Source organism: Ranitomeya imitator, chromosome 5, assembly GCF_032444005.1.
Source record: "Ranitomeya imitator isolate aRanImi1 chromosome 5, aRanImi1.pri, whole genome shotgun sequence".
Classification (NCBI taxonomy): domain Eukaryota; kingdom Metazoa; phylum Chordata; class Amphibia; order Anura; family Dendrobatidae; genus Ranitomeya; species Ranitomeya imitator.
Genome location: NC_091286.1, coordinates 416,439,562 through 416,467,176, shown reverse-complemented (window position 1 = coordinate 416,467,176; position 27,615 = coordinate 416,439,562). Strand labels below are relative to the sequence as shown.

The window sequence follows — 27,615 nt, the reverse complement described above, 5'->3', positions numbered from 1 at the left end:
GCCTAACACAAGTTTTATTTTACATACGAACATTTAGAAAGATGAGAGAATCAAATTATGAGGTTTAAGATATGCAGGTAATCACATGCAATTTTGAAAATTAAACATTGTATGGAATAAGGGAACAGAATTTTTTTAAATATTTTTTCATTTTTGTGGTGCTTGTTCAGTTTTCTCAGTACACATGATAGTCATGTCTCACCATGCACAGTATGAAGTGTAAACTTCATTTTTTTGTTTCATACATCAGTAGTACACATGAAATTAAGAAACTTTGCAATACATCTTATCAGAGAAGTCTGCTTCTTTTTCCACTAGGACTGATCATTCATTTTCAAAATCCTCAATTCATGATTCATGAATAAAATCTGCTTTCAGCGAAGGCAGAATTTTACATTACTGAGATAAGAGAAGACAATTATTACTAATAAGTTTTTATATATGGGAAGAATGAGACTGATGGAAAAGTTCTGTCCGTCCTCCCCTCCCCATAGAATCTTGTCGGTAGCATCTGACATCTCCTATCACAGCTATGCCACAATCTGTATTCACTGAATACAGATTTTAACTGTGAATTGAATAATTTTGAAAATAGTCAGTCCAGAAGGAGAAGCAGATTTCTCTGATAAAATGAATTTCATGTGTTCTATTAATTTATTAAATAACAATTAAAACAAACATTACCCTTTAACCCCTTCACTACAGATTCTGTTTTGATCTTCATGACCAGACCAAGTTTTACAATTATGTCCAGTGTCACGTTGTGTGGTAATAACTCTGGAACGCTTCAACGGATCCCAGTGATACTGAGAAGACTTTTTTGTGACATATTGTACTTCATGATAGTGGTAAAATTTGTTTCATATGACTTGTGCTTTTTTGTGAAAATATCAGAAATTTGGTGAAAATTTTGAAAATGTTACAATTTTCAAACTCTTAATTCTTATGCTCTTAACTAAGAAAGATATATTACACAAAATAATTAATAAATAACCTTTCCAATATGTCTAATTTACAGCTGCATCATTTTTGAACCATAGTTTTTTTGTGAGGAAGTTAGAAGGGTTAAATGATTCAGCAATTTCTAATTTATCCAACAAAGTTTACAAAACCATTTTTTAGGGGCCACATTACATTAGAAGTTACTTTGGGGGGGGGGGGGTTATGTGACAGAAAATACCCAAAAGTGACACCATTCTAAAATAATGCAACACTCGAAGTGCTCAAAACCATGTTCGATAAGGTTAGCAACCCTTCAGATGCTTCACAGTAATTAAAGCAACGTGGAAGGAAAAAATAAACATTTTACTTTTTTCACAAGTATCGTTTTAGCCCCATTTTTCTTTTATTTTCACAAGTATAAAAAAGTTAGTTCCAAAATCTGTTGTGCAATTTCTACTATGTTGAAACCCCTTATGTGGGGAAAAATGACTGTCTGGGCAGGGCTCAGAAGGGAAGGAGCACCATTTGACTTTTTGAATGCAAAAATAGCTGTAATCGAGAGCGTATGCCATGTCGTGTTCAGAGAGCTCCTCACGTGCCCAAACAGTTGAACCCCCCCACACAACAAACCCCATTTTGGAAACTAGACCCATCAAGCAATTTATCTAGATGGGTGGTGAGCACCTTTAACCCCCAGGTGTTTCGCAAAAGTTTCTAACGTTGAGCGGTGAAAATAAAGATTCACATTTTTCCCATAAAAATTTGGCTTTAGCCCCATATTTTACATTTTTACAAGGGAAACAGGAGAAAATGGACAATAAATATTTTGTACAATTTCTCCTGACTACGCCAGTACCCCATATTAGGGGGAATACTACTATTTTAATGCACGGCAGTGCTCGGAAAGAAAGAAGTGATGTTTTGGAATATAGGTTTTGATGGAATGTTCTGTGGGTATTATGTCATGTTTGGAGAGCCCCTTATGTGCCTAAACAGTAGAAACCCCCCATAATTAACCCTATTTTGGAAAGTAGACCCCACAAGTAATTTATGTAGACTTGCGGGGATTCTCCTGCTGCACGGGGTAGATCCCAAGCCTTGCCTGCATCTGCGGTCTCCCATCCAGCCCTGGCTACTGCGGGTGCTCCTGGGCATAGCTGTTGCACATAGTGAATGGACAGTGCCACACACAAAGGGAGGGGGATGCCTCCCTTAAGGGCACATTTACTCTTGGCTGACTGTGCCTACGGATGGACTATATCCGCACACCCGCTTGTATATAACGGCAGAAGCCAGTGTTCCCCTCAAAGGAAGAGGGGGAAATTACTCCTTAGGACTGTAGACTCAAGGAGGAGGGTCCCCCATTTGTTGCTTTGGTGATTTAATGGACACCACCGTAAAACTGTCTGTACAGACATTGATTTCTAAAGAAGTGGAGATTTACTTCGTATGGACATGGCTCACGCTGAGCTATTATATATATGCGTTCTCCCTGCATGGAGTATTCTATATAAATACTAAAGGTTTTTTTTATTATTCATGATATTGTTGGGGACGACACTGGTTAAAGGAAGGGGGAATATAAGGCATTACCAAGAATGTTGTGTTCCCCTTAAGTATGTCCCGGTTACTGTGTCTTGTTTGATGTTATATGTGACAAATGTATATATTAATACTGGTTTGATATGTATATATAGTGTCCAATGTAATGTTGTGATTTTGCTGCACAATGTATTTAATAGGAAAAGTGCAGTGTATAGTTTGGCCATTAAATGGAGACATAGAGTCCTATAGTCTGTCCATCCTGAAAATAGTTAGCGAAATAGGAGGGGTTAGCTGGGGAGTAAGGTAGGAAAGCTTCCTGTTTTTGAGTCAGTTGGGTTAGGGAGCTGAAAGAGCCCAGTCAGGGGCCTGATCCCATGGTGCTCGGGTGGGCTATATGCCCGAGCTGCCCACTACCCCCGCAATGTTCTATTGTGTACCCAGCCATCCATGGGGGGGAACTAGAGAAGAGCCAGATACAGCAGAACCAGCCATAAAGAGGAAAAGAAGGAAATAGAGGAAGATGGAAGGGCACCATAAAAGTGTGGGCAGGTCACTCCAGTATGTGGTGGATAGCCTCATTGACTGGGACTCTGTTGTCTGAGTCAGGACAAGAGAATGCTCTACCATGGTGACTTTCCACTGGGAGGACACTGAGGGTTGTCTGAGACACCCCGTCCTGCGGAATCACTTAGTGACACAAGAAATAGTGAAGGGAAAGATGAAGTAATGTGCCGTCTTTACTGTGATGGAAATGCTGAATATTACGTGGATGCGCTGTGTCCTGAATTAAATAAATATGTTCAATGTTGGGAACATTTTGCATAATATTTTGGATCACATTTATACTGTGCTCTATGCTGAGCACTTACACCTAGATTTCCGAGTGACATATTCAGATGAAACCCCAGAGGGATCCATTTACTATAATGAGACAGCAGAGTTTGTCTGAGATCAGTCTTGTCTTAATTCCGTGTTGTCCTTTTTTCAGAACTGAAAAAAACTGTGGTCGATCACACTTTTATGCACGCTTCAAAAAAAGGACATTGCAGAATCATAGGCCATACAGTGTTCACAGTGTCTCCATCTACCTCATTATAGGGAATATTCCTCTGGAGGTTCAGTCTGAATCAAGTATTTCAGAGAGATACATGGAAAACCTGGTTTAAGCGCTAAGCGCAGAATGCAGTATAAATGTGAGTCATATTGCGATCTTTTGGAGGCAGAATGAACAAATCAACAGCAGGTGAAGAATTTGTTTTATTTATGTTTTACGTTATTTCTCATGTGGTACAGTATAAGTGATTAGACAATTTCATTCTCGACGCAGTTACAGCAATATCAAAAAAGAAGCTTTTTTATTTTTTTTTGCATCGCCACACTTGAGAGATATAGGTTTTCCATGTTTCTACTGACAGTGTCATACTAGGTGTGACGACAGATCAGCTAACTTAATTATCCAGATGTCCATTTTCAGTAGGCCGGGAGGCATAGACCAAGAGACATCTTTATGTTGACTTTTGAATTTATGTGTTTTTCTTTGGTTGGTTAAGAAACACAGACTATTGTTCGTATGAGCCTTTAATGTTGACACTTGAGTTGGTTTGTTTGTTAGTTATTGTTTGATATCTTGGATGACAGGGATGCAAGGTAATTGAACAATAAATTACTGTTAATGTGTTTATCATATATTGTCCAGGCCAGCTGGTTTGCTAAGCTGCAAAATAGAGGACGAACTATGTAGATTGATTAAATATTCAAACAATGAAAGTTAAACTAATCCCACCTGCCCCTGACATGTGAACAATGACCTGAGCCAAAGATGTGGATATAAAAAGGGATTACTATCTTTCTGCAAGAAGAATCAAAGAAAGCGCAACATCAAACATGACCACCAATGATAAGGGTTAGTCAATAGCTCACCTTTAGTGGTTGTGCATCCAGGCACAACCCTGTGGTAAACATGTGAATGCTCCACCCGCTGGATCCCTCACAGAATCCAGAACATGTTGACCTGACTGCCTCCTTTGGCTTCACTCAATGGTCCTCCGCGGCTACTCACAAAGATGGCCACACGCTGGACCTTATCTTCACCCACCTCTGTTCCCTTACTAATCTCACTAACTTACCCCTTCCCTGTCTGACCACAACCTACTGAGATTCTCTTTCCTCTCCTCTCCTAGTGTGCAACCCCCACTCCACAAACTCACTCACCCTCGCAAAAATCTCAAACAATTCAATTTACACTCACTTTCTGAGTCCCTTCTCCCTCTTACAGACATAGCTTCCTTACATGACACAAATGCTGCTGCCACCTTATATAACACCACAATAACAGCAACACTCAATTCAGCTGCCCCACTCATGCACAGCAAAACTCGTACAACAGGCAGCTCTGGCTAACCAGCCTGACCAAAGATCTGAGATGGGCTTCCAGAGTTGCTGAGCGGAAATGGAAGAGATCCCATTCTGCTGAGCACCTTGTCGCATATAGGCAGTCCCTCGCCAACTTCAAGTCCACGCTCACTGCCACAAAACAAACTTCTCATCTCTCACATCCTCCCTTGTCTTATAACCCTTATCAGCTTGAGCCACTACCATCCCACCTCATCCCTAACCATGCCACAGTCTTCATCTCAACCCTAACACATCTCTTCAACCTTTCACTTACAAATGGTGTCTTCTTCTCATCCCTCAAACATGCCTCAATCACACCAATCCTCAAAAAGCCCTACCTAGATCCATCCTTTGAGTCTAGCTATTGCCCAATATCACTACTCCCTTATTCTTTAAAACTACTGGAAGAGCATGTTCATCTTGAACTGTCATCCCACCTCTCCTCCTGCTCCCTCTTTGTCCGGTTACAATCTGGCTTCCAACTGCATAACTCAACTGAAACTGCCCTATCTAAAGTCATCAATAACCTACAAACCGCCAAGAACAAGTGACACTACTCTGTCCTCCTCCTGAACTTGTCCTCCGCCTTTGACTCTGTGGAGCATTCCCTCTTGTTACAGATTCTCTCATCGTTTGGCATCACAGATTTGGCCCTATCCTGGATCTCGTCATATCTAACAGACCGGACATTCAGTTTCTCCCTCTCCCACACCACCTCAGCACCTCACCCCCTGTCTGTTGGTGTTCCCCAAGGCTCAGTTCTAGGACCCCTACTCTTCTCCATCTACACCTTCGGCCTGGGACAGCTCATAGAATCACACGGTTTGCAGTATCATCTCTATGCCGATGACATGCAGATCTACCTATCTGGACCTGACATCACCTCCTTACTGACCAAAATCCCACACTGTCTATCCGCAATTTCATCTTTCTTTTCTGCTCGCTTTCTAAAACTGAACATGGACAAAACAGAATTCATCATCTTTCCCCATCTCACTCTACCCCTCCACCGGACCTATTCATCAATGTCAATGGCTGCTCACTTTCCCGAGTCCTGCATGCTCGGTGCTTTGGGGTGATCCTCGACTTTGCCCTCTCTTTCAAGCCATATATCCAAGCCCTTGCCTCCTCCTGTCGACTCCAACTCAAAAATACATTCCTTGACCAACAAAACGTGCATGCCCTCATCATCTCCCTCCTCGACTATTGCAACCTCCTACTTTCTGGCCTCCCCTCTAGCACTCTTACACCATTCCAATCTATCCTAAATTCTGCTGCCTGACTAAGCCACCTTTCTCCCCGTTATTCCCCAACCTCTCCTCTCTGCCAAGCCCTTCAGTGGCTTACTGTTGTCCAGAGACTCCAATTCAAAACCCTAACTATGACATACAAAGCCAGCCACGACCTGTCTCCTCCATATATCTGTGACATGGTCTCCCGGTACTTACCTACATGCAGCCTTCAATCCTCTCAAGATCTCCTTCTCTACTCCCCTCTGATCTCTTCTTCCCACAACCGCATACAAGACTTTTCCCGCCATTTCTCCATACTCTGGAACTCTCTACTCCAACACATCAGACTTTCGCCTACCACAGAAAGCTTCAAAAGGAACCTGAAGACCCACCACTTCCAAAAAGCCTACATCCTGCAGCGATCTTCAATCTACTGAACCACCGCACGACCAGCTCTACCCTCTCCTAGTGTATCCTCCCCCTTCCCCTGTAGACTGTGAGCCCTCGCGGGCAGGGTCCTTTCTCCATTTGTACATGTGTGTGCCTTGTATTGCTCATGTTTATTGTACTTGTCAATGTATGCACCTTTTTCACATGTAAAGCACAATGGAATAAGTAGCGCTATAAAAAATGAATAATATTAATAACAATAAAATAGGAGGTTTCTAGTTGAAATGATATTACAGCGCTGCCCACGAATGTTCAGTCCAGACCGAGAAAAGTATGTTTAAAAAACTTTATATGCTATGCATTTCGGAGCAGTTCCAGCTTCTTCAGGCAAGAATCCTGAAGAGCAGGAACTGCTTCAAAACACGTAGCAAATTGGAGAAGCCAGGATTTGGACCCACCGGTCACCTGGCTCTATGGAGATGTTCAAAGAAGCCAGATTGTGACCCTCCATACTTCAATGGACTGTCAGCTTCCTAAGCTTGCTGCTACTTCCTCCCTGTGGGTGCCCACCAATTGTGGGGTTATTAGGCCCTGGATTCCCCATAGTCACAACTATTCTGAGTCAGCGGAAGGGTGAGACTCTGTAATTTTGGATATTTTGCTGGTACTCTTTTAGATGTTATTTTCTGCTGGTGGTTCAATAACGTATTGCCACTGTATTTCATCCTCACTCTGAGTAGTTCTGCCCATGATAAAAGGAGAGTAGGCATTCAGTGGGATGAGCCCTGGTTCATGCAATCTCGGGCCAGCAGGGACAAAAGCACCCGCTGATCCCCTGTGTCTCCACATTAGGGTTTGTTTTTTGTGGGACAAGTTGACGGCTTTTTTAGTAGCAATTTTTGGACACATAATATATTTGATCGCTTTCTATTCCAATTTTTGTGAGGCAGAAATGTATGCGGTAAAATTGTTAATGTAGTTTTATTCGGGTCAGTACGGTTACAGCGATATCACATTTATATATTTTTTTTTATTTTTGCCACTTTTACACAATAAAAACTATTTTAAAGAAAAAAAAAATTATATCTGCATCACTTTATTCTGAGAGCTATAATTTTTTAAATTTCTGCTTCTGGAGCTTTATGGCAGCTTGTTTTTTGTGGGACAAAATAAAGTTTTTAGTGATGACATTTTTTATTTACATTCTTTTTTTATAGCATTTTATTCTATTTTTTGTCAGACGATATCATGAAATAGCATAGTTTTAATACATACATCAAATGTCATTTTTTCTTTTTCTTTCTTACAATGTTCAGTAAAGGGGTTAACTAGTGTGACAGAAGCGGCAAAACAAAAGAACCCTTTTTTTTTACATAAAAATATGTACACATACAGTGGCATGTAAAAGTTTTGGCACCCCTGGTCAAAATTAATGTTATTGTGAACAGTTAAGCAAGTAGAAGATTACGATTTCCCCTGTGTTTTAGGAAATATATATAGGGTAGAGTTAAGCATGGATTCAATGAAATGTTAAAGAGTTGAAAAGAGGATGGCTTGTACAAATGAATAATAATTTTAAACACACGTCAAAATCAATAATAGACTACCTCAAAAGTGCAAACTGAAGGTATTATAATGGCCCTCACATTCCTCTGATCTGAATGTCATTGCAAATCTGTGGATAGATCTCAAAAGAGTAGTGCAGGCAAGACAAACCAGGATTCTCACAGAAATTGAAGAATTTTCCAAGGAAAAATGGATGAAAATCACTCAAACAAGAATTGAAAATCTCTTGGCTGGCTACAAAAAGCGTTAGCAAGCTGTGATACTTACTAAAAGGGGTCCTACTTGGTACTAACTATGCAAGGTGCCTAAACATTTTCATTTTTTAATTTTTATAATCTAAGAGATGACATTATGTATATTTTTTGTCAAAGAACATGTGTCACCGTTAATTGTGAGGCTATGTGCCCACGTTGCCGAAATGCTGCGGAAATGTCTGCAGCATTTCCGCAACTCCCTGCCGGGGGTAAAACGCATGCGGACTTTGCATACGTTTTCCCGCAAATCCAAGCATTTTCCAAGCGTTTTTAGCTTGCAGAATGCTTGCGCTTTTCCAAGCGACGCTTCAAAGTGATTGACAGGTTGGTCACACTTGTCAAGCATAGTGCCTGACAAGTGTGACCAACTTTTTACTATTGATGCTGCCTGTGCAGCATCAATAGTAATAGACAGAATGTTAAATATAATAAAAAAGAATTAAAAATATGGTTATTCTCACTTTCTGACGGCCCCCGATCTCCTCAGCGGCGCTCCAGGTACATTCCGTTCCCAGGGATGCTTTGCGCTAAGGACATTTGTGACTTCATGGTCACGTGACCGCAACATCATGTCAGGTGATTCGCGCAATGCATTGCTGGGAACGGAAGCTGCCGCGTGCACCGCTGAGAGGCGGGAGGACACCGGGGGCCATCAGAAGGTAAGTATATCCATATTTTTTATTTTAATTCTTTTCTTCTACAGGAATATGGTACCCAGGGCCTGAAGGCAAGTCTCCTCTCCTCCACACCCTGGGTACCATCCGGTCATGAAGCACTCACTTTACGTATGGTAGGCATAGCCACATGCGTAAACTGAGAGTTTCAATGTAATCAAATGGCTCTGGAATCGCCACCATTTCACAGAAATAAAGAACATGCTGCGGAGTTTACTGCTATGCGATTCCACAGCGAGAAAATCCGCAGCATGGGCACAGCAACTGCGGAATCCCATAGGATTGCATGGGAATGCGTTTTTAAGAGTTTCTAATGCGGCAAAAATGCAGCAGAAACGCATAAAAAACGCAATGTGGGCACACAGCCTAAGCCTTCTAGGGATTACTTAATCATCAACTTGCATAACTGTTCATAATGACAGTAATTTTGACCAGGGGTGCCACAACATATATATATATATATATATATATATATATATATATATATATATATATATATATATATATATATATATATATATAAAAATAAATAAATAAATAATCGATCCTCACTCTCTGTTATCATTTTTATATATGTAATATCAGCTAATAAGTAACTAGGGCTGAATATTGCTGTTGATTTTTTCCTGTCTTACATTTAAGATGTGGCTACCAAATGTGAGCTTACCATTTAAACATGTTTAAGTAAACTAATATCCATAGGGTCTCCAAGGCTCAGCCGCCATTGAGTGGGGGTGCCATATCCGCTGATAAGTAGGGCGCCAACCCCCACAGTCAGGCAGGTCTTGTTACCAGCAGGGAACAGAGTTAGTGAGGTTGTTTTTATTCACGTCTTTCACCCTGCCACAATCTAACCTTCAGTCAATATCAGCTTTTATAAATCCCTATCTAATTTTCCGGTCATGCATATCTGATGGTCCAAATGAGACACTAAACTAGGGTGCATGTAGGAGATATAGGGTCAGCCGACGTTGAGTGGGGGCGCCAATCTCACATATATATATAGGGTGCTAACCTCCGCTGATAGGTAGGATTTATTAGGTTGATGTGGTAGGGATTATCTAGATTGCACGGCTGTGTGTTTTTGTTTGTGTTTTGTGTTTGTGCCTGTTACATGGTTTTAAAATGATAATTAAAGGTGGATTTTTATCCAGGTTACCAAAGGTTTACAAGGTTATTTAGTTTTTTTCTGATTAAGTTTTTTTACCTTGAATTTAGCAATCAGCTTTCTTGTATTTGGTTCTTCAAAGTAGCCACCTTATGCTTTGATGACTGCTTTGCACACTGTTGGCATTCTCTTGATGAGCTTCAAGAGGTAGTCACCGGAAATGGTCTTCCAACAATCTTGAAGGAGTTCCCAGAGATGCTTAGCACATGTTGGCCCTTTTGCCTTCACTCTGTGGTCCAGCTCACCACAATCCATCTTGATTGGGTTCAGGTCTGGTGACTGTGGAGGTCAGGTCATCTGGCGTAGCACCCCATCACTCTCCTTCTTGGTCAAATAGCCAAGCGCGGGAGCATGGCGATCTTGTGGTGCAGAGTGCTCCGCTGTTCCTGAGCACAGGTCTTCTTAGGACCTCGATTCACCCATGATACGACGCTCCAACTTTTGGCATTGACTCAGGGCTCGTCCTTGGTCAGCCATTTTGCCGTCCACTTCCGCACCTTAGCATCTGGGCTAGAGTGGTCAGATAAAGCTCTCATCCCTATATTTTGGAGGGGGCTGGCTGACCATGTTAAGGACGCTCTGGCTACTAGAGAGATTCCCGCCACACTGGAGGAGCTAATAGCTGTGTCTTCTCGTATTGACCTCTGTTTTAACAAGCGGAGGTTAGAGCGAGCGCAGTGTAGGCAGAGGTTTTGGCTGGCTCCCATCTTCGCCAAACCTTTGGAATTTCCGGTCCCGGCGCCTGAGTCACATGAGGCCTTGGAGGTGTCACGAGCAGGATCTAAGTCCTGGACCGCTCGTGCACTTAGGGTCTGTCATATTTGCTGGCAGTCAGGACATCTTGCCATTAGATGTCCCCAGCGGTCGGGGAAATGTCAGCGTCTAGTGGTAGTAGGTGGAGCTACACTGGACACGGCAACGTTTGCCTCCAAATTGTCCTTTAAGGGGACAAGTACCATTGGTCCATCCACTCATTCGGTAGAACTTTGCATAGATTCCGGGGTGGAGGGCAATTTTATGTCTTCTGCCTTCGCCCAACTACACGCAATACCTCTGGTGATGCTCGCCCAACCAGTGACAGTATGAGTGGTGAATGGGTCGACCCTGCCCTCACAGATTACACACCAGACATCTCTTTTACTCTATCCATGTCGCCATCTCATCAGGAGATAATATGTCTGCTCGTCATTCCTGAGGGAATTGATGAGGACCTAATAGGGATACCTTGGCTAAGGTACCACTCTCCTCATATTGAGTGGTCCACAGGCAGGATTTTGGGATGGAGTAAATCTTGTGGGGGTAGATGTCAGAGGGAATGCGTTCAGTTTGCTACTACTGAGGTACCCACAGATCTCTCCTTTCTCCCCAAGCAATATTGGCCATATGCGGACTGTGTTCTCCAAAAGGGCTGTGGCGACCCTTCCGCCTCACCGCCCCTATGACTGTCCTATTGACCTCTTGCCTGGTGCTGAGCCTCCCTGGGGACGAGTTTACCCATTGTCTCTCCCAGAGATAGAGGCGATGTCTCAGTACATCCAGGAGAATCTGGCAAGGCGATTCATTAGGATGTCAGTGTCACCGGTAGGTGCTGGGTTCTTCTTCGTGCAGAAGAAGAACAGAGAATTACGTCCATGCATAGATTACAGGGGTCTTAATGCCATCACAGTTAAGAACAAGTACCCATTGCCCCTGATATCTAAGCTTTTTGATAGGCTTCGGGGAGCAAGGGTCTTTACTAAACTAGATCTGCAGGGTGCTTACAACCTGATTCTCATCCATGAAGGGGGTGAATGGAAGATGGCTTTTAACACCCGGGATGGGTACTATGAATATCTTGTGATGCCCTTCGAGCTCTGTAATGCCCCAGCCATTTTCCAAGACTTTGTGAACAATATCTTCCGGGATATGCTCTCCACCTCGGTTGTAGACTACCTGGATGATATTCTCATCTATTCTCCAGATATAGACTCCCACCGGAAAGATGTTTGCAAAGCCTTTGACCTCCTGTGGGTAAATTCCCTCTATGCCAAGTTGGTGTGTGTTTGCGCAGGAGTCTTTGCCTTTCCTGGGCTATATCATCTCGGCCCAAGGATTGGCTATGGATCCCGCCAAGCTACAGGCTGTGATGGATTAATGATCTGGTAGAAGGTTTACACAGTAAAATATCGATATTTGCAGATGATACAAAACTATGTAAAGCAGTTAATACAAGAGAAGATAGTATTCTGCTACAGATGGATCTGGATAAGTTGGAAACTTGGGCTGAAAGGTGGCAGATGAGGTTTAACATGATAAATGTAAGGTTATACACATGGGAAGAGGGAATCAATATCACCATTACACACTGAACGGGAAACCACTGGGTAAATCTGACAGGGAGAAGGACTTGGGGATCCTAGTTAATGATAAACTTACCTGGAGCAGCCAGTGCCAGGCAGCAGCTGCCAAGGCAAACAGGATCATGGGGTGCATTAAAAGAGGTCTGGATACACATGATGAGAGCATTATACTGCCTCTGTACAAATCCCTAGTTAGACCGCACATGGAGTACTGTGTCCAGTTTTGGGCACCGGTGCTCAGGAAGGATATAATGGAACTAGAGAGAGTACAAAGGAGGGCAACAAAATTAATAAAGGGGATGGGAGAACTACAATACCCAGATAGATTAGCGAAATTAGGATTATTTAGTCTAGAAAAAAGACGACTGAGGGGCGATCTAATAACCATGTATAAGTATATAAGGGGACAATACAAATATCTCGCTGAGGATCTGTTTATACCAAGGAAGGTGACGGGCACAAGGGGGCATTCTTTGCGTCTGGAGGAGAGAAGGTTTTTCCACCAACATAGAAGAGGATTCTTTACTGTTAGGGCAGTGAGAATCTGGAATTGCTTGCCTGAGGAGGTGGTGATGGCGAACTCAGTCGAGGGGTTCAAGAGAGGCCTGGATGTCTTCCTGGAGCAGAACAATATTGTATCATACAATTATTAGGTTCTGTAGAAGGACGTAGATCTGGGTATTTATTATGATGGAATATAGGCTGAACTGGATGGACAAATGTCTTTTTTCGGCCTTACTAACTATGTTACTATGTTACTATGATTGGCAGGAACCCCATTCTCTCAAAGCGGTGCAGCGCTTTATAGATAGGGTTCATCAATTACTATCGCCAGTTCATTCCACACTTCCCAAATTGTGGTCGGAGGAGGTCTCCAAGGCCCACTTTGCTAGAAATCCCATTCTACATCACCCTGATGTAGATAAACATTTCATAATGGAGGTGGATGCCTCATCTGTCGGTGCTGGAGCTGTCCTATTCCAAAAGGATGCTCAAGGTCAGAAGCATCCTTGCTTCTTTTTCTCTAAGACCTTCACACCGGCGGAGAGGAATTATTTCATCCAGGACAGGGAGTTGCTAGCTATGAAGTTGGCCTTCTCGGAGTGGACACACCTCCTGGAGGGGGTTCGCTTTCCCTTCCAAGTTTACACCAATCAGAAGAACTTGGTCTACATTCAGACTGCCCAGCGGCTAAATTCTCGCCAGGCCAGATGGTCCCTGTTCTTCTCCCGGCTCCATTTCACCCTCCATTTTCTCTCCGGGGAGAAGAACATTCGTGCCGATGCTCTCTCCCGCTCCGTAGTGTCATCAGCGGAGGAGGAGGAACCTCGGCTTATTGTCCTGTCTGAGAGCCTGAGGACAGTGGCTCCAGTTTCGCTAGAGTCTGTGCCCCCGGCAAGACCTTCGTGCTATCATATTTGCAACCGGAGGTTCTCTCTTGGGCTCAATCATCCAGGGTGGGTGGACTCTTTGGGACCAAAAGGACATCTGAGCTTCTGGCAAGGACGTACTGGTGGCCGCATATGGTCTGTGATGTCAGAGACTATATTCGGGTGTGTCTCCTGTGCCAAAAATAAGTCTCCTCGACAACGGCCGGTTACTTTATCCCCTGCCGGTGGCAGACAGGCCCTGGGAGATGGTCAGAATGGACTTTGTGGTGGGCTTACCCAAGTCCCGTGGCTGCACCATGATTTGGGTAATCACTGATCATTTTTCTAAAATGGTGCACTTGGTGCCGCTTCCACGGCTACCTTCTGCTTGGGCCTTGGCAGCGTTGTATATAAAACACATTTTCCACCTACACGGCATGCTGGGCAAAACTGTCAGTGACCGGGTTCCTCAGTTTGCATCTCGGTTCTGGAGAAAGCTTTGTCATCTACTCACCATCGAGTTGTATCTCTCTTCAGCATACCATCCCAACACAAATGGGTTGGTAGAGAGGGCCAACCAGACCTTGGTCACATATCAGCCACATTTTGTTTCAGCCAGGCAGGATGACTGGGCATCCTTGCTACCATGGGCGGAGTTTGCACTAAGCTGCCATCCTGGCGACCTCGGGTCACCATGGCAACTCGGGAGCGCCAATCACAGGGGAGATGAAGCCCCTACCTTTTCTTGCTTTCTAAAGGCTGAAATCAATATCGATGACAGTATTTAAGGGGTTAAACAGCGGGAAGCGGTGCAGACAGCTCTCCTGGCAGTGAGAGCCAGATATCAGCTCCTGTGCCGCATAATCGCCATGACATATCTATACCTCATCGGTCAGGATCTCCTTTGTTTCCATGACATATAGATATATCAAATGTCACGAAGGGGATAAGCAAAGATATTTATCTGTAATTTTAAGTGCTTTGTTCATACACATTCTGCAACTGGATAGAAGGTAGGCAAGATCTGAAAGAAATAGGCTACAGTTGTATGTGAATATTTAGTGCTCATCCTAAAATATATGGAATACCAGGGTCACAATCATCTTCCCTATTAATTCACCTCATCTAAATAGTAGTGCCATAAACATGTAATGAAATCTTTGCTTTAAACATAGGGGTGCTTACCAGGCAAAGTAGATGCAAATGTCCATTTTCGTTCCTGAAAACCTTCTAAAAACTGTTTTTTCAAGTTGTATAAACACCTCACACCAGCTTCAAAACTGCTAGAGGATATTGGCCGGAGCATGCTCATTGTGGAAGATTGGGCTGAAAATATAAAGTGCATTAAGTATGAAAACAGTCAAGCTTCAGATATACACTGGGCGAAATGAGTATTGAACACGTCACCTATTTTCTAAGTAAACATATTTTTAAGAATGCTATTGACGTGAAATTCTCACTAAATGTCAGGAACAACCCATCCAATTCAGACAGGCAAATAAATCAAACCATAGATGTCCATAAATTAAATTATGTGCAAAAATGAGAAATGACACAGGTAAAAAGTATTGAACACATAAAGAAAGAGAGTTGCAAAAAGCCATGGAAAGGCATGACGCCAGCTGAAATCTATCAGTAAATGAGAAAGCAATCCTGCCACTTGAAAATAATATCCTCGGATGCACGTTCTGTTGAAATATAATGCTGTGCAGGAAACCATCGACAATGGTTAATAGCTGCCAGAGAATCAGAGGTCGGCATCTGGAGTTGGTGCACGCACGTCACTGATGCATGACATCACAGCCATGCGCCGGTGTCTCCACTGGACTGCGGCCAAGTAAGAAGAAACTTTTTTGTTATTTGCTTGCACTGAAAAGCCACAATATGGGGAACAGATATATGGGGGCCAGAAATGAGACACATGGAGTCAAGAATGAGATATGTGGGGGCTAGAAATGAGACACGTGGGGTCTAGAAATGAGACACGTGGGAGCCAGAAATGAGACCCATGGGGGCCACATGTGGGCCATGAATGAGATATATGTGGGTCAGAAATGAGACATATGTGGGCCAGAAATGAGACATGTGGGTCAGGAATGAGACATATGTGGGCCAGAAATGAGACACATGGGGGCCAGGAATGAGACACATTAAGACAAGGATGTGGAACATTATTACAAGAAGGGGCCAGGATGTAGGACATTATTACTAGAATATTCCTACCTGCATGCCTCATATTTGCATCTTGTTGAGAAATAGGGAAGAATATAAGATTTCTCAACAACATGACTGCTAATATGAGGCATACCTGTAGGACTACATTAACATTTATATTACCTGTATGCCCATTTTAATAGGTCATATATAGCCCAAGGGGTGACAGATTCCCTTTAAGGGATATTATTACTGCTGTATTTTATTTTTGAGAATACTGTTTTCAATGCTGGGTTTTGTCACTGGGCATGACGGCACTATGTCGCTTTTTTTTCATCTGGCATAGCGAAGAAGTTGAAAGAAAAGTGGGGAATGTGCTCTGAAAGTGGTACTCTAGATATCTGTGTGTTATTTTCTGAAGATACGAGTCATGGCTGGAAGAAGTGATGGCGGTCTGCACTAGAAGAAGAAGAAAAACGAGGATGAAGGACTTCAACTAGAGACATCACTGGTGAGTGAGTGTGTTGCATACTATGTACAAAACTCCTGTGTATAATTGCACTTATAGAAATGTTAGCATTTTTGTTTTCTTTTATTAATGATCACTATTGTAGTATTCGATCACTATGTAGTGGTAATAAGTGATCTGGTCATGGCGTGGCGGTATTTGTCCTCTGTATGTGGTATTATTCGGTCACTATGTGGTGATGACATGTGGTCTGGTCTTGGTGTGGCAGTATTTGTTCCTTGTATTTGGTATTATTCTGTCTCTAAGTTGTGGTAATATGTGATCTGGTCATGGTGTGGCGGTATTTGTTCCTTGTCTGTGGTGTTGTTTTGTCACTATGTAGTGGTAATTTGTGGCCTGCTCATGGTGTGGCAGTATTTGTTCCTTGTATATGGTATCATTCGGTCACTATGTAGTGGTAGTACATGGTCTGGTCATGAAGTGGAAGTATTTGATTCTTGTATGTGGCATTATTTGGTCACTATGTGGTGGTAACATATGGTTCGGCCGTGGTGAGGGTATTTATCCCTTGTATGTGGTATTATTGGTCATTTTATAAATTGTATGTGACACATCCCCTTAAAGAAAAATAAATAAAAATATACCTTAAACAAGTTTTGAATATTTTAATACATTTTTAATTGGTTAGAGTAGACACGCCTTGGGTGAAACGTGCATTGGTGCTTGTGGGCCAGCACATGTACACTCTACCCCGGTGCATTCACATACCATCTTTGATGTAAGTATTAGACTTTGAAGAATCATTTAGCTACAAATTGTTTAGCAATAGTCATTGTTTCCCTTTTTCTTTGACTAGGGGTAGTTTGTTAGAGGACATAATGTTGATAGGCCCTGCTGTAAATATACATATGAAATAATTATCTGCTAAGTTTTTTTACATGTATGCTGGCATCACTTTTTTCAGGAGTACTCTGTTTGTGTCTTATTATGTTTGTTCAGTCATATTATTCTTTTAAAAATATTGAAATAAAATGTTATTTTTTATGAGACCTATTTTGCACTTGGTTTTCTCATGTTGGTCTGTTGATTCACATTAGAGTGTGTCTCTTGCAAAGAGGTTGTTGTGGTTGCTTGTCTTTTGGTGGTATTTATTAGGTTAGGGTAGAGTAAGACCTTGCCAAAAGAGTCTAGCTTCTCATGGTGGCAAACTTAAAAAATCTTGAGGCCAAAATAAAAGCTAATGTGATATAGTGCTCAATGGGAACTGTTAATGTGTGATTGGTTAGAATATGATTCAGAAGTGGAGTTTTTCCAAGAGTGGGTGGTGGAACTGTGGAAAGCTTGAGGGGAGGAAGCGGAGCTAGGGTGGAGCATGGGTGGAGTTTCAAGGCTGCCTCATAATTTTGCATGTAAGGGGCCATGAAATTCCTGGTGGCAGCCCTGATATTAGCTGGTTCAATTGATGGCCTATAAAAAATGTCTCATTCAAGGTGCCACAAAAAAAAACATCTCATGATGGATAAAACCAGTGAGCTGTCTAAATTTCTAAACTACTGAAGGTCCCAGTGAACTCTTTTAAGGCAAAATTTGGAAGTGGAAAGAACATAATTCCACCATAAACAGGCCGTGACTAGGTGCTTACCGCAAGATTTCAAACACAGGAGTGAAAGGAATTATCAAAAGAGTTGTCCAGGTGCCAAAGACCACCTGTGGAATTCGCAATAAAAAACACCATGTTTGGAGGCCAAAAGGCACTGCATCTACCAGGATGATGAAGATGAAGCAAGGGTGAACATTTCAGCAAGACAATGATCCCAAACTCACAGCCAAGAAAACTCTCAGTTGGTTTCAGAGAAAGACAATAAAGCTGCTACAATGGCCCAGCCAATCACCTGACCAAAATCCTATAGAAAATGTATGTAAGGAACTAAAGCTCATTCATTGAAGACCACGGAATCTTCAGGATTTGAAGAGAATGTTTGTGGAAGAATGAGCTAAAATCACGCCTGAGCAATGCATGCAACTTGTTTATGCATACAGTAGGCATCTTGAAGGATTCATCAACAACAATGGCTTTCGTATTAAGTATTAAATACATTTCAGAAAGCATTTTCAGTATGTTTTCCATGTAATTCATGAACATCTATAATTTGAGTTCTTTGCCTGGGTGGATTGCATTGGTTGTTACCAACATCTGGTTACAACTTCACGTCAATAGCACCTTTAGAAATATATTACTTAGGAAATCGGTGATGCCTTCAATACTTATTTCAACCAGTGTATGTATATATCTATACTGTGCACATATTTATATTTGTATATAGATAGAGATTCACCTATATATTATACTGTATAGACATACTAAATATACTTACATGTTGACTGACAACATAAAGTGATTTATCTAGTAACTAATTAACCTAAATATTAATTACACAGACTACAATTAATGTAATCAAGGATCTATAAAGCTGCATCCAAAAATGAATATTCTTTTTAACACCGTCACTCTCGGACCATTTTACATGTTTTCGCTTTTTCCTGTGTGGCCCACAAAGTGGCCATTTCTATGGGTTAGCGGATATATAGTATGTATTCACATAAATGCTGTGAATTTTTATGTGGACTGTGCATTTTAAATACATTGTGAGACCTGCTGACAGGCAGCACAAAAATTCACAGCATTTATATGAAAACACACTATATATCCGGTATCCCATAGAAATGGCCACTTTGTGGGATACCACACTTTCCCTTCTTCCAAGAGCTATAACTTTTTATATTTCAGCAAACATAGCCATGCGGGGGTTTGTTTTTTGAGGGACGAGTTGTACTTTTGAATGGCACCACTGATTTTACCGTATAGTATACTGGAAAATGTAAAAAAAAATTCCAAGAGTGGTGAAATTTCAAAAAAAAAGTGCAATCCGGAAATTTGTAAGAACAAAATATTGCTTTTGTCAACATTTTCAAGACCTGTAGCATTTTCATGATATTTTTACTGACATCATTTTGGGGTAGATACGATATTGCATTGTATTGCAATAATGTGTCAGACAAAAAAAAAAAATGTCTTTTCAATTTTTTTTCTCTTTATGCCGTTTACTGATTAGACGACACCAAATATGTGGATTTTTATTGTTTTATTTTCAATGGGGCAAAAGGGGGATGATACGAACTTTTGTGTTTTTTCCTCATCTTTTTAAAAGCTTTATTTTTACTTTTTACTTTATTGCATAGTCTTATAAGGAGATTTGAAGCTGTGATCATTTGATCGCTTTAGCTATACATAACAGTGCTTCAGGTTCAGCACAGCTATGTGCAGAATACCGTAAATCATGATCTCCTATGAACATCAGCCATGAGCCGGCATTCACACAAGTACAGTATCATAATGACAGGACGGGGGTCATCAACAGACCCTTGGTTGTCATGACAACCCACGATCACGTGGCAGGCGTGCCATTGGGTGGGTAGAATGATGCACACCCCTGTTGGTGCATATTAAATCCCACTGACAGTGATTGATAGTAGGGTTTAACAAGTTTATAGCCACGGGCGGAGCATTATTCTAAAATAGAGTAGGACAATGGAAGAATTTAGCAGTTGTATGACCACAACCATAAATGGGTTCTTCATCACTTTTCCTTCTCCTTTGCAGGGGAAGAATGAAATGGTAAATGTGTGTGGCCACGTACACGGCCTAAAATTTTTCATTGGGCTGCATTGTTCATCTCTCTTTATCTTTTGTAAAAATTGGGACACAAACATACATACACATTTCAGTGTACTATTACCTTACAGCCATACTTAGAGAATGGAAACAAAGCCACAAGTCTAGACTTTATGGTTATATCATCTGCATTTTTTTAAGAATATAATTTTTCTATAAACAGTTTTTAAAACAGAATATAATCCTACCTGATTTAATTGTTCTGTATCGCACGTCAGCAAGCCCTTGCTGGTATGAGCACGGGCAAGACAGTAAATTGGAATTCCACTGGGATGACTCTGGTTGGGCAAAGTACCAGTTCAGACATTCCATACGACTGTTATTTACAGAATTACTATTCAATGCGTATATCCAGAGACCTTTCATATCTAGAACAGGAAGGAAGTAGAATGAATCCATAACAATGACAAATTTGAAATGTGTTTTTTGCTGCTTTTTTTGTGAACCACAAGAGGTAGTAATTGCAGACACTATGTCAGCATCTATAAAAAGAATAGATACTTCATCCCACAAATGGTGGATTATAAATAATCTAGTGATAGATAATGTCTAATTGATCAAAAAAGGTTGAACTTGATGGACTTTTTTAAATCTAAGTATAAAAAATGCTTTAATATGCCTGAAATTAGACTATAAAAAATAAAGTGGAAAGTATTACAGTATAAAACATAATAATATGCAATATAAAAAGGCAATAGAAATATAAATTAGACTAGACACATTACCAGAGTTATAACCAACAAAGCTTGATGGACGATATTTCTCATATGCTGGTCTTCTCATAATGTCATCATTTTTGAAAAAATTATTGGATGTTCCACTAAGCAAAACAAAGATAAAAAGAAAATCAGAGATCTTGTAAAATATTATATTGGTATATTTAGAATATTATTTTCCTGTCTGGATTTTCTATAAAATGACATTATGTATGTAGAACCATAGCATTTTTTTTAAATTTAAGCTAAATATTTTACGTAATTGCGTTTGTGGAGACCATGTAATAACCATTTGTAGCTAATAATTGCTTTGGCAATTAATTAGAAAAAATATACATTGATCGCGGAAATTCTAGATAGAGCAACCTAACAAACAACGCAGCATTCTAACTATATTTATCTGCAGATTACCCTATTTCTGCAGGTCAATTGCGATTAGCATGGTGACAGGTTCCCTTTAATATGCAGTATTAAATATGCCACAAAATTGTATGTGCAAATTCTTATTCTGGCATGTCAGGCCAGTCATTCTCCACAAAGTGAGACGTTACTCATTAGAGTCAGAGGCCTCTCATACAGTCAAATCAAATATCTTGCTTTGCACTGAGGAGGGGCAACACCCCAAAACACGTGTCTGCAAATAGAGATTCTGGTTTAACTTTAATCCTAAAGGTACCGTCACACATAACGATATCGTTAACTATATCGTTGCTTTTTGTGACGTAGAAATGATATCGTTAAGGAAATCGTTATGTGTGACAGCGACCAACGATCAGGCCCCTGCTGGGAGATCGTTGGTCGCTGGGGAATGATCAGGACTTTATTTCGTCGCTGGATCACCCGCTGACATTGCTGAATCGGCGTGTGTGACACCGATTCAGCGATGTCTTCACTGGTAACCAGGGTAAACATCGGGTTACTAAGCGCAGGGCCGCGCTTAGTAACCCGATATTTACCCTGGTTACCATTGTAAAAGTAAAAAAAAAAAAAACACTACATACTTACATTCCTGTCTCGTCCTTCAGCGTCAGCTTCCCTGCGTCCCCCAGTTTCAGCGCCGGCCGGCTGTAAAGCAGAGCACAGCGGTGACGTCACCGCTCTGCTTTCCGTCCAGCACTTACACGGTGCAGGGAAGCTGACGCTGGGGGACGTGACAGGAATGTAAGTATGTAGTGTTTTTTTTTTTTACAATGGTAACCAGGGTAAACATCGGGTTACTAAGCGCGGCCCTGCGCCTAGTAACCCGATGTTTACCCTGGTTACCCGGGGACTTCGGCATTGTTGGTCGCTGGAGAGCGGTCTGTGTGACAGCTCTCCAGCGACCACACAATGACTTACCAACGATCACGGCCAGGTCGTATCGCTGGTCGTGATCATTGGTAAATCGTTAAGTGTAACGGTACCTTTAGTCATGTGGCAAGGCTCGTTAAAGAGTTGATATTGGCACTAGAGTTCAAGTCCTCGTCTTCTCTGAAGATGAAATTTGCATATTTAATTTCCCAGAGGAACATTGCATGGCCTATAAGTCTCCTTACACTTACATTTCAAGCATGTAACTCTGCACAAGGAGAGACATAACCCATTAGACCACTGTAAACGCCTTTTAATTAAGTTGGTTAGCAACAGATAAATTATTTTATATAGTTTTGTTACCTGCAATATCCAATGACCACTTCAGTAAGGTGACTTGTCACATCCCAGTTCATACTGCCTTCTTTGTACAGCATCAGGATGTATGAAACAAACCCATCAGTAGTCAATACCACCTGGTATGTGCTAGTCTGAACAAATTTAAAATATGAAATAGTTAATCACATAACTAAGAGAATCTTTGTAAGTGGTGGGCTTTTTAACCAAAAATGTTTATTATTGATAAAACACTATGAATTTTAATTCTTAAAACAATGAAAAGATAAATACTTATTTGGAGGAAATACATTTGGTAATCACGAACTATAAATATCTTGAAATAATTCATCTAGAGATCTTTATATTGACCTGGAAATCATTGTCCTTAGCTGGATATGCAGGTACATTCTCCCAGGTGATCTTCAGTGTCCACTGAGCAGTGTATGACGTGTTCATATATCTCCAGATCATGTCCTCCACTTCTGTTATAAAGTTTTCCTCTGCTGAGGCGCTCTTGATGTACTCCTGTTTTAGGAATATGGATGCATTCATTATAATATTGTTTATCTAATTATAAACTTACCTTGTAATGTCTTCACATCCTGCTCTGACCAGATGTGTCCGGATCTCAGAATTCCAAGCGGCGGAAGTTCACATACCTCCATATTGGGACACCCAAGTGTCACAGTCTATATGCCATACGCACCACACACTCACACACACACTGTATATGCTGTATGCAACACACACAGACACACTTTATACGCCGTCGCTGATCCCGGCGGCAGATCTACGACATGTCTACAGGCAGAGGAAGCCGGTCACATTAAAGGGGTTTTCCCACGAATGAAGGTTCAATTTAAAAATTGTCTGTGTCTGACCGTGTATGGAGCATACCACATCTCCTGGGAAGGGGAGGAAGCAAAAGACAATACTGACATTACAGCAGGGGATCATAGAGGATTTCTTTTCTGAGGTAAAATATTTCACTGACTGTTTTTAAACAATATTTTACCTCACAAAATGTATCGTCTGCGATCTCCTGATGTAATGTGAGTATTGTCTTTCAGGGGAGAACACAGCACAGGAAGGAGAGCGACAGGGGGGATAGCACATGGGGTAGACAGGTCAAAGAAGAGAGCACAGACGGGAGAAGTCAGCACATGGGGAAAGAGAAAGTGGATAGGTGGGTGAGCACATGGGGGAGAGGGATTCTCAACGCTGCAAAGCCTGCCCCCATCGTGACATAACCGCCCACCCTATGCGATAGCATCAGGCCTCCATCTAGTAATGTATAAACATATATACTGTAGCGTGCCCTTTACACTATTCTATGCATCTGAAGATTATTATTTATTCTACAAATTTTAGAATATGCACAAGTCAAAGTACCACAATGGAAGGAACCAGTATAACACTGGATTCTGGCACCAGATGTGTAATGTAACCATGATATTATAACATTTAAAGGGAGTCATTACATACTGAAAATCTAGCTTGTATCACACTCATTAACACCCATAACAATGCTCATTTTACCTTGTAGTAAGTGTTTCCCATATTTTTGGAGAAATCAGCATCATCCCAGAAAACGGCAATTGTCGCCACTTTATAATCCGCAGTAAACCCATTGATTGGTGGATTAGTGTAAGAGAAGATGTTACTTCTTGACACTGGAAAGATGATCTGTCCATTGTCTGTGTACTAGAAAAATGAAAAACCACAAGTCGAAATCTAATACATCTGTATACATATTTTCCAATGACACAACAAGTCACCAACATTATATGTGTCTATCAATAAAATGTAATAATGGTAATACCATTGATTTTATTTATTTTACAACTTTTAGGAGCTTCTACAGTATCAGAGGTTTTATGTAATCTGAGAGCAGCATAATATAAGGGCAGAGAACCTAATTCCAGAAATGTTCAATTACTAGGCTTTTTGGCATAGTTTCAAGAAAATCCCTGTTTGTTGTATTATAGATCTAGCAGTGCTCAAATGCTGAACTGTGCATAACCCTGCCTCACCCCTGATTGTCAGCTTCCTGTGTAAATTATAAGTTGTCAACAGCTTCCAATCAGTGGTAGGGGCGGGTTTACACAGATCAGCCTGACTGGCCTGCACATGAGACCTAGTGCTGCGTTGATAATCTCCTGCTGATAAAACACTGATTGTATTAAAACCTCTGACTTTATTGGAACTAAAGTACACTACCTAACAAGTGGCACATCCCAGGAATAAGGGTCTCAGTCGCTATATTATGTTGCTCTCAGATTACATAGCAAAAAGATGCTGACATATTTCCTTTAACCCCTTACTGACATTGGACGTATTAGTACGCGAATGTCAGTATCCCCCACTTTGATGTGGGCTCCGACAGTGACCTGGAGACTCTTAATGGCAGATCAGTTTTAGAATTTAGTGAACCTAGCAAAAAAGACAGACAAAAAACAAGTGTGGGATTGCACTTTTTTTGCAATTTCATCGCACTTAGAATTTTTTTCCCATTTTCAAGTACATGATATGGTAAAACCAATAGAGTTTTTCAAAAGTACAACTCGTCTCACAAAAAATAAGCCCTCACATGGCCAAATTGATGGAAAAATAAAAAAGTTATGGCTCTGGAAAGAAGGAAGGAAGCGAAAAATGAAAATGCAAAACTGAAAAAAGCTGCCGTCATGAAGGCGTTAATGGATAGTTATTGGTAAAATTATTGTTCAGTCTTGAAGATCCTTAGGAAAAGGTGGAAATAAGAAATAAGGTTTTCCAACAAGGTAGTTTTTATTTTGTGTTTTCTAACCCAATATAAAAGGGAAATTTTGAGAAGCAAGGATCGTTTAAGTGGTGATAAATTGGGCAATTTCCTTAAGCTCTCAATTATGATGGCCCTTCAGGAAGGGAACCGAATAATCAAACTAAAACCAGAAATTGTATGTAGATTCCAAGTGCAGATTATTTGGATGCAGCATTTGGGCACTATACTTTTATTATGCACATTGTATATGTGATATTGTCTCGACACTAAATGTGTGACACTAGCCAAGCCGTGAGTCAGAATGGTCAAGGAGTCCTAGGTCAGAAGCCAGGAGGGTACGTCAAAAACAAAAGGAAGAGACAAAACTGTGGTCAGGTAACATTCCAAGGTCAGAATTCCGGAAGAATAATGGATCACAGCAGAAGGGGTTAAACAGTTGGATGGTCAGAATGAAGTCCAAGGTCAGGCAGCAAATAATCAAGCATACAGAACTCAAGGCACAGGGCACACAAACCTGCTCAATGAATGTAAGTCTGACAGAGTTCTGGGAGAAGCGGGTCAGTTAAGTAGCATGGCAATCACCCAGGATAGTGAACACTTGGAGACAGCCGACACCTCCCAGTCACAGATTGGATAGTTAAGCTGTCAATCAACACACTGACAGCTCAGCACACCCCTGTACCGGATTGGATGGTGGAGCTGTGAGTAACTGCATCCCAGACACACTGAGGGGTAGAACCGTGACAAAATGATTTTACAAATGTAAAAACCACAGATTTAACTATGGTGCATACTGTAACTATATCATATTGATGCTCTTTTATAGTGCATGAATATGGCTACATTACACAAATAGCCATGTTCCAAATTATTATGCAAATTATATTTTTCTCGGATTTTCCTAAATGGTCGGTGCAAATGACAGTTAGTCTAATAAACGTCATCACCGGTTAGATTATACATCGAATGTTATTGAAGAAACCTCCCAATGATAACAGTATAATCTCCAAAATGAATAAAAACTCAAAATGCACTGTTCCAAATTATTAGGCACAGTAGAATTTCTAAACATTTGAAATGTTTTAAAGAACTGAAAATGCTCATTTGTGGAATTTGCAGCATTAGGAGGTCACATTCACTGAACAAAAAAGCTATTTAACGCCAAAACAGGCCAAGCTACATGTTAACATAGGACCCCTTCTTTGATATCACCTTCACTATTCTTGCATCCATTGAACTTGTGAGTTTTTGGAGAGTTTCTGCTTGGATTTCTTTGCATGAAGTCAGAATCGCCTCCCAGAGCTGCTATTTTGATGTGAACTGCCTCCCACCCTCATAGATCTTTTGCTTGATGATATTCCAAAGGTTCTCTATAGGGTTGAGGTCAGGGGAAGATGGTGGCCACACCATGAGTTTATCTCCTTTTATGCCCATAGCAGCCAATGACTCAGAGGTATTGTTTGCAGCATGAGATGGTGCATTGTCATGCATGAAGATGATTTTGCTCCTGAAGGCACATTTCTGCTTTTTATACCATGGAAGAAAGTTGTCAGTCAGAAACTCTATATACTTTGCAGAGGTCATTTTCACATCTTTAGTTACCTTAAAGGGCCCTACCAGCTGATTCCCCATGATTCCGGCCTGAAACATGACCCCTCCACCTCCTTGCTGACATCACAGCCTTGTTGGGACATTGTGGCCTCCACCAACCATCCACTACTCCATCCATCTGGACCATCCAGGGTTGCTCAACACTCATCAGTAAACAAGGTGTTAGGGCTAGCGGAACGCACCAAATAATAAGACTGATAGTGTACGGTGCGTTCGTAGCCCGGGGTCCACCGTGCAGAGATGGAACCTGCTGCTGAGTAATGACGGACTATATGGCGGTACTCATAAGTATACTCGCGTGGGTTAAACTTCACCCAACGTGAAGGAAGCGATCCTGTTGCGTCACAGGATCGCGGTACCGCACATAGAAGGCGAGCAAGCAGTCAGCGAACTTAACCCCAACTAGGATTGAAGTCCGATTAGACCACTTGCTGACACTACACCGCAACAGGGTGTGTTAGGCAACTCTTATAATTAGAGCACCGAAGTGCGAACTGTGCCGTGCTGGCAGGCACCACTAAGCACCCAGACGTGGGTCAGGAAGCGCACTACTGGCGCGTGGCGCCGCACTGGCGGTCACAGCAATAGACGCTGATACGTGTGTGACACGTTGAGTGATTTGTCGGGCGCTAGATAGCAGCCATACTCCATACGCGAACAGTCATACA

The 27,615-nt window shown here is 41.4% G+C and overlaps 1 protein-coding gene across 1 annotated transcript in view; it reads right to left on the bottom strand.

Annotated features, from left to right (window-relative positions):
* Positions 1-27,615, bottom strand: part of LOC138637788 (mucin-4-like) — a 124,838-nt gene that overhangs the window by 76,189 nt on the left and 21,034 nt on the right. Inside the window, exons 4-8 of the mRNA XM_069726710.1 lie at positions 24,115-24,279; positions 22,945-23,100; positions 22,600-22,727; positions 20,956-21,050; positions 20,419-20,598 (exon numbers count right to left, since the gene is read on the bottom strand). Coding sequence (XP_069582811.1) covers positions 20,419-20,598; positions 20,956-21,050; positions 22,600-22,727; positions 22,945-23,100; positions 24,115-24,279 — 724 coding nt within the window. The remainder of the gene's footprint in view (positions 1-20,418; positions 20,599-20,955; positions 21,051-22,599; positions 22,728-22,944; positions 23,101-24,114; positions 24,280-27,615) is intronic.